General features: G+C 36.5%; 1 protein-coding gene across 1 annotated transcript in view; it reads left to right on the forward strand.

The window, feature by feature from the left end:
- Positions 1 to 8,452, forward strand: part of LOC107600565 (threonine aspartase 1-like) — a 30,095-nt gene extending 21,643 nt beyond the window's left edge. Inside the window, exons 13-14 of the mRNA XM_016292495.1 lie at positions 2,604 to 2,677; positions 6,418 to 8,452. Of these exons, the coding sequence (XP_016147981.1) occupies positions 2,604 to 2,677; positions 6,418 to 6,510 (167 nt within the window). The 3' untranslated portion in view covers positions 6,511 to 8,452. The remainder of the gene's footprint in view (positions 1 to 2,603; positions 2,678 to 6,417) is intronic.
- The last annotated feature ends 493 nt before the right edge of the window (positions 8,453 to 8,945 follow it).

Consider the following 8,945-nt stretch of genomic DNA (forward strand, 5'->3'; position numbering starts at 1 on the left):
CATCTTCAGAACACAATTTAAGATATTTTGGATGAAAACCGGGAGGCTTGTGACTGTCCCATAGACTGCCAAGTAAATTACACGGTCAAGATCCAGAAAAGTATCGTCAGAATAGTCCATCTGCCATCAGTGGTTCAATCTGAATTTTATAAAGCAACGAGAATACTTTTTGTACGCGAAGAAAACAAAAATAACGACTTAATTAGTCTTCTCTGTGTCTCTCCGCATCACTGTTGCGCCATTTTTAAGAATATCCACTGAACGCTTCTTAAAATTCAGATTGAACCGCAGATGGACAATTTTGACGATGTCTTCCATACTTTTCTGGACCTTGACAGTGTAATTTACTTGGCAGTCTATGGGACAGTCACAAGCCTCCTGGTTTTCATCCAAAATATCTTAAATTGTGTTCCGAAGACGAATGAAGCTTTTACGGGTTTGGAACGACATGGGGATAAGTGATTAATGACAACATTTTCATTTTGGGGTGGAGTATCCCTTTAATGACCTCAAATTTTACAACAGTAGTGTGTGTGTGTGTGTGTGTATATATATATATATATTAGGGGTGTGAATCAGCAGTGGTTTCACGATTCAATTCGATTATGATTATCATGTCAATGATTCGATTCAGTACGATATCATGATGCATCACGATTATATAAAGTTTATTTTGTGCATTTTTATTAAATTATATAATTGCAGGCTACTTTTTAAAATAATTGTTAATTCATTCATTCATTAATATATGAATATATAATTAATTAATTATTGTTAAGAATTAAAAGTAAATATAGCTTCAGAGCATACAAGCAAATATAAAGCAATAAATGGGGGAAAGATGCGTGTTTGCCAAAAGGGATACAATTTACATTTACATTTAGTCATTTAGCAGATGCTTTTATCCAAAGCGACTTACAAATGAGGACAATAAAACAGTCAAAACTAACTAAAGAGCGACAATATATAAGTGCAAAGGACAAGTCTCGGTTAGCCTAACGCAGTACACGTGTATATATATATATATAATACACACACACACACAAAGAAAAACAAGTAGATAGAATAGAAAAAAATAGAAAGCTAGTGTTTTTTTTGTTTTTTTTAAATAAAGAATAAAAAAAAAGATAAATATAGATAAAGTAGAATTCAAATAGAATAGAAAGTGTTAGAGTTAGAGGGTCAAATAAAGTTGGAACATATGTGTTTTTAGTCGTTTCTTGAAGATGGTTAAGGACTCAGCTGCTGATTTGGGCAGATCATTCCACCAGGAGGGAACAGTTAATGAAAAAGTCACAATTACAAGTGAAAAAGCACTTTCATTATCTGGGAGTGCTTTAAGTATCCGAAAGTTTATAGATAATCATATATGGGTTTTTCTTTTTTCCTCAGCATTATTGCCATTTGATTATTACTGATGAGATCATAGACAGTGGCAGCTGTAATAGGCTGCATTCACACTAATGCACAAATCTATTTCGACACATCAGATGTTCTAAAAGTGTAACTGACTGTGTTTACATCAATTTCGTATCATGAAAGAAGTGCATTTAACCGCAGCCGTGAGCTTCATGACAAACAAACACAAAGTGCACGTGAAAGTCTGTCAGTACGTGAGTTTAGTGCATCTAATACGTATTGCATTCGTACTGCAAACGGCAGAAATGAAAGCATATCTAAAGTAAAAGACTAAAATAAAAGCGAGTGGAAGCACTGTCAAGCAACGCATATTCTGTGCCATGAAGCCGCCGCGATTGTCTCTAGTGCACACACATGTGCCATATGCAGGGGAAAAGCAAAGCTCCGATTTTAAAATAGTGCATTTTTAATACTCGCGTGACAAGCTCGTATGCGAATGACGTCAGTAGGCTATAATCGATTATGATCTATTACTGCATTGATGCAGAATCATCCTTGTCCGTATTGCAATCCATCGATCAATTTCGACACCCCTAAAATATATATAATTTATATAAAAATGTATATAAAAGTAATCATATATATTTTGTAATTTTTCAGTATAATATAAATTTTTTTTAAATGTATAATATATAAAGGTTTGTTTTTATAACATCAGGACAAAATGCAGTTACGGAATATTTTTGAGGAGCATCTGGGTCACTGAAGATTCCCTGAAAGCCATTCATAATGTTGCCCCCCCCCCATTCTTTATTCTGATGCCTCCCTCACATACTTGTCTAAAGATGCTGACTGTTTTTCCAGGCGTCTTTGTTTAAACATTCGGGGATAAACATGGCAGCTCCCTGCATTCACAAATAGCAGAGTAAACAGGTCTCAAAGTGTGGTCTGGCCTCAGAGAATAAAGGCATTGTTTTGATTACTGCCGACACTCAGTGGAGGAACACATTTGAGACAGATATGAAATGTACTTTTCAATATCAGACTTTGTCTGTTGTGTTGATCAACTGTTCAATCTTGACTTTAATTTGCAGGCCAACTCAGAAGGCTAATTCACCACGGGTTCCCTTTGGAGTTTCAAATAGATTTTTAGCATAGTGGTTTTCCAGATATGAGTATATGAATGATATGAGTGTATAAATGATACAAATATAGTATTTCATTCCTTTCTCTTTTATTCACAGTGGAATTTCTATGGAGCCATACTACAGAGAGCATGTGTGTGGGATACATGTCTGCCCAGGACAGTAAAGCCAGGGTAAGAAGTTCCTATATCAGAACTATTTACAATGGACCTTTTTTGTGAGCACTCCTTTAGGGTAAAGGGTTTGTTTATTTGTCAGCAATAGTAATAGCAGTGCTTGCCTTTACAGTCATCACTTTTAATGTTTGTTCATATTATTAATCAAATTTATTATTGAAGTATTACAAAAGTCCTTATGTGCCCAACAAGTGGGCAGTGGAAGAACACAGCAAATGGCCACTAATATACTTTTTATATTTTTAGTATACTCAGTCCAATCGTTTCTGGTATATAATGGGTAGCAGTTATTTAGAAAATGAAGCTGTTCAGAATGAGCAGCGCTGCTGGATTGTGACGGGTCTTTCTTCCGATGACTCCTTGCAGCAGAAAGACACCAACTCATTTCTGTACCATTCCAGAAACATTCCTCTCATTCCTGCATGCATTGTGCTGCTGTTTATGTGTGTGTGTCTGATGAGATGAAAGCCCAGAGCTGACTGGCAGCTCAGCGAGATAGAACACAGTCCACAGCTCTTGGAGTGTGTGCCGTTTTAACCGTTTCTATTCGCGCTAGTAGCTCAGAGCGCGTCTGGAAGTGTGCATTGACCCGTTTTAGAATAGTCTTTTGTTGGGTTTGTGTTCTGAACAGGGGCTCTAGTCAGTTCTTGCAGGAGCCAGTGTATGCTTTATCCGGTCTATTGTCAGCACAGGCTGGCTGGAAGCAGAGGCTCTCTGTTGTTTCAAGCTCTTTGGCTTTCATGCCTGGCATTGATGAATCTCTTACACTAGCAAGCCTGTTTAGCTCCAGAACTTCTAAACCTGTTCTGTTTGTGTATCTGTTAGCACTGTTGCAGTGTTGGGCCATAATTTTAATTTAATATTTCATTTAATTGTTTTATTTTATTTTAATACTTAAATTAAAAAAATTGCAGTCTAATTGTAAGATGTCCATCTGATTCAAGACCTTCAGTCAAGTTTAAACTGTGCACAGCATAAAATTATTGCTATGTATACAGGATATTTGTGGCCATGAAACTGTGTACACTTAGGACACGGATGAGCCTCTGTGTTTGGTGCACTGACAAACATGTTATCCAGTAGATAGCCTGGAATGTGGATTACATGTTTTTTTCTACTAGAGCAATGGGATGGCAAGATTTCAAACCTTCCAGCTCAATTCCCAAATCCGCAGAGATCATTGCTGTTGGAGAGCAACTAGTCTTCTCCTGTCCTCTTGCTTCCTGCTCTGGTTGTTGACTAATCTGTGTCACTGCTCGGTTTTCTGTTTTTCCACTTAGCCTCTCGAAACGAGAGATGGCACATTGTGGTTGAGAACGAAATAGTATGCAAAAACCACAGCTGAAGCATGGTCATTGTCATAGATCTGTTTTTGCACTGCGGCTCCACTTCTAGTTTGAACATTTTGGTTTTCAGCTCTTTAACACATTTCTTTTACATGGTAATTAAAAAAGAATTTTAATGTCATATTTTTGGTCTCCCAAACAAAGCTGTTTTCTGATTCTATCCAACTGCTTAAATTTTTGGCTGAATCTTGATGTCCATCTTAGTCAGTGAATCTCTGGTTTGCCACAAAGAGTTGCATCTAATCTCCAGGTTGCGTTAAGACTTCGTAATTGTTTCCAGCAGTGGTAATCCCAACCACATGTTAACCATTCCATATAAAACACCATTGAGTAGATTGAAACATGTTCAACTTTAAAACACTGTTGTCATTTATAAGAAGATTGATGATTAGAGGTGAATTTACATCTCCTTTTTCAAGGTATGTTAAACTGACAATACAATAAATCCACCGTCACCTTTTATGTAGCATGAACTCAGCAGGAATTCCATTTTATTTTATTTTATTTTGAATTTGTATTACTTTAAGCCACTGTGAATTATTTCACTTTTTATTTTGTGTATAATATTATTTATTTTGATTATGAATTGTTACTGCTTTTTTAAACCACTGTGAATTATATTTAAACTGCAAAAAAAAAAAAAAAATTCATATTGGAGGGGAGGCCTGAGCCATCATGGAGACTTGGACCAATAAGCAACCACCCAAAGAACCCTGGTAACCACATAGTATAGCGCTAAAAACCAGTCAGAACACATTAGCAACTCCCTGTCACAACCACCCCTAGTATTGCGGTGCAGAGTTGACATCTACTTAAGAGGCATTCTAGAGGGATACATTAATGTTTTGCGCTTTCAGAATGTGAATGTATCAGATACATTTATTTCACAAAAAAATGTTCAAGAATGCTGATGCAAAAATTGCAGAACTCTACAGTCCAGAATTTTGGGGCCATGAAATTATGCAATGTAATCAGCATGTATACGTGTATGTATTCATGGATGTATCATCCATTCTTAAATTGGTTATGTTCATATTGCACTTTGTATTTTACCAGTGTTGTGCAATAAAACCATGTAATTACTTGGTTTTGATATTTTATTTGAGCTAATTATTCTTGCTTCATCGTTAGTTTATTTATAAATAGTCATACTAAAGCCTGGTTTCCACTTAGGTCTATTTGTTACAAAAAAATGACTAATCAGATTACTCAATTGTCAAAATAAACAGTAGATTACTTGATTACTAAAATAGTCAGTAGTTACAGCCCTAGATTCGTTAACATATTTCAAAATACAACTGCGTTGTTTTACTTTTTGTGATTAAAAGATAAATATTTTGTCATTGAAAATTTCTTAAAAATAGTATTAAAATTGTCTCGTTCTAGTGAACCAAGTATCTGTATTTTGTCTTATCTTGTGAGCTAAGTGTATTGTCACACCCCTAGTGTCGATAAGTGGTGATATAGCTCATAATTTTCCAAGTCTATAGCTTTCATTCTTCAGGTCAACCATATATTCATGAAAATAAATCAGTTTGAAAAAGGAAAGCAATAACTTTTCCATAGTATCCTTTCAAATGTTAAAACCTGTTCAGGCTCAGGTTTTTTTTTTGCTTTAACCCCTGAAACTGTGAATGGAAACAGCATTGAAACAGCGTTCCATGGGGTATCTAGTGTGCAAAACGAGTATGAAATCCCTGTTTTTTTCCTAAGTTTGTTCATCCAAAATTTGCCAAATTCTGCAACATTCTGCATTATGCTTTAAATTCCATTTTTATTACTGTTTTCCATGGTGTCTGTGTTTTCCACATTGCAGAAATCATTGAACCCTATATTTTATTTATATCATACTTTTATTTGTATTCAAATTTTATTATTCTTTTTTTTTTCTGATGGATTGCTTATGTATTTTCACAGAGTAGATTTTTGCGGTTTGTGTGGTTTTCTATTATTTATTTGATTGAGTTTTGAATTTTTGTTTCCTAACTTGCCAGTAATCCGGCTGAGCCTGTGCTGGGAAGTCACGCAGAGTGTGGGAGTAAGATATAGATCACTACGATAACTGACACACACCGATGTGTCGAGAAAGGTCACAGTTTTCCACTGACTTTTACCGTGTGCGTGTCCTCCCGTAATGGACCAGTGTTAGCGACAGGTGGCCTGGGGCACTCTGGGATGATACCAGCGCTTTCATTCTCCTCACACATGGGCAGGGAGCTGTCTGCTTCTGGCTCCCTGAGGGCCGCTTATCGTAGCCTGTCAGAGAACACGACCAGGGCGCGTGCCAGAGGCAAAGAGGACACCTCACTCCCACTATCCAACAGCTGTGTGCTTTCCCGCCACACTCATTCTTGACCCTGTAAACACTCTGTTTCTCTCTCTGTTTGCCAGACTCACATATCCAGACTTCCTCCTGGGGCGGTGGCCGGACAGTCACTGGCAATCGAAGGTGGAGTTTGTCGACTCGGGACCGTGAGTGACTGAAGCGGTGTGAAATCATCCTCTATTTCTGCAGCAATATGCCAGCGCCGGGATCTTTATAGCAAGAGCTTGATGTTGTGTCATTGTAGGACACAATCAGAAAGGGACAAAAAGGTTGCAATATGTCTTTTCTTCCATCTTTTTCTTTCTTGCACAGATAGAAACACATATATTCATTTATTCACAATGATTCCCAATATTATTTATTCAGTCTTTTATAAAAACCTACCATACTACTTTTGTGCTCAGTTCATAGGCATAGCATAGACAGTGTCATCTGTTTTACTGTCACTTGAGAGGGTGTGTGGTGGGGGGGTTGGGGGTGGGGGCGCGCGTTAGGGTTATCAGGGTAATTTGGCGTTTGCTAAGAAAAGGCGTCTGCTAAGAAAAGGACATGCCAAGTGCACTTCGGGACTAGTGTACTGCTCTGGTTTTAGTGGGCTTCCAAGAAACTCAGCTTCTAGTATGTTCTGGACAAGACTTGATGCTCCATTTCTATTCCTCTTTGAAACAATATGCACCGTCCTTATTGTAAATAAGCTAAGGGTTGTTAAAACAGGGTGGCCATTGATGTAAACGGCTTATTGGTTTTTTGCTTACTTGACGTTTAATATTACTTTTACTATCATGTTTTTATATATAGCCAAGATGCTTGTTTTGTGCAGAAGTTTAGTTTAGGGACTAAAAAGGTCTGAGTGGAGATTTTTGACTCGTGTGCTTGACGTGAGTTTGGTTGAGTTGCAAATGTGTACACGTAACGTGGCATACAGGATAAAATCCTTTTTGAAATGACAAGAATTGCCTTTTCATTTGACTTTTTTAAAGCTATGTATAGCAGTTCAGTTGGATGAGTAATTCACCCAAGAATTAGATTTTGTCATTCACTCATTCTCACGTCATTCCAAACTGTATCCTGGCCATTCTTTTCCATATAACAAGCTTTAAAACAATTAAAAACAACCAGAGTATCATAACAAAATGGTAGATATGACTAGTGTGCTATGTTCTGAGTCTTAAAAACTTGTGTACAAGTCACATGATACTTTGGTGCTTTTATGTCCATTTTATAGCTTAAAAGATTCAGTCTCCATTTGTTAAAATCGCATGAAAAAGAGTGATCTTTCCATTCTTTTGTTTTGCATGCAAAAAGGTTGTGCAGATTGGAATGATGTGAGGGCGAGTCATTTTTAGGGGAACTATACCTTTAAAGAGTGGGACTATTCTCAAATCTAATGATATGCACTGTTGAAAATAAGTTGATTTGTGGTTGTTACACTTTCACCACATTTGATGGCAGTAGGATCTCAGAAAGATCTTCTGATGAGACTAGATGCACACGCACTTTTGCCCAGCGTCTTACTAAGTACACTACTTTGACTAACTGCACTGCTCATGAGTGTACTAAGAATATGGCGCATGTTGCATAATCCAGGTATGCATTTCTTTTGCATACTGTGCGTTCACTTGACCTTGTTTGAAAGCTGCATCGTGCACTTCTGTGGTTGAGCTGTATTAACAGGCGAACAGCTTTGTGTGTTTTCTAATGCCATGTGTAGTGCTCAGGAGATGAGACCCCAAAAAGCAAGCTAAAAAAAATGACTGTTAGTCCATCTTTGAAAATGCAAAATATATTTTAGGTCTGTATTTGTTTTATAATGGCAGAAAAGTGAGAGGATCTCTAAAATGTATTTATAAATTACACTGATTCATATATGTTGAAGGTTATTACATTGAAGAAGGTTTTGCATTTTAGACTTTTTCTTTAGTTAAAACTCTTGCAGTACTATAAAAATGTAAGATATATATGCTTATTTTAGTTTTAAATGATCCTGCATTTATTAATGAAATGTCTGTGAGCGTTTCAAACAGCAGATTGTACTAACCTCTTGCTATTGTAATGTTCAATAAAAATGAGAATTGGTGTGCAGTTGTAAGTGCTGACTGATTTATTCATGCATTCATTCATTGACTGCCTGTTTTTACCTCCTTTTACTTAAGTCATATTCATTTTTTTTGTGTACAACTTCTTTATGTACTAATATTTTTAACAGTCTCATGAATGAGGGCTCCAGTCATATCAATGGCCTAAAAAAAAGACTTTGTATTCAAAGTAAAATAGGTCACCCTATTATTGTGACTGTCATGTGAAAATTGATTATATGTCCAGGATTTTCTTGCAATTTCAGTAAATAAACACAAGCTTAACTGATATTTTGTGGTAGTGTCAGCTTATAATTGGCTCTGGGGACAGCAAAGAACCTAATACGGTCTTAATGTTTATGAAAACTCAATTCAAAAATAAAAAATTACTAGATGTACATTATAGATTCTATTCTGGGAAAAGAGGTCAAAAATATAGATGATTCATCCTGTACTGCAGATTTCTGTCCAATCAAATGTTCTCTAAAATGACAATGTCTCTCTCAACACCAGGGCTA

Source organism: Sinocyclocheilus grahami, unplaced genomic scaffold, assembly GCF_001515645.1.
Source record: "Sinocyclocheilus grahami isolate Dianchi unplaced genomic scaffold, SAMN03320097.WGS_v1.1 scaffold286.1, whole genome shotgun sequence".
Taxonomy (NCBI): Eukaryota; Metazoa; Chordata; class Actinopteri; order Cypriniformes; family Cyprinidae; genus Sinocyclocheilus; species Sinocyclocheilus grahami.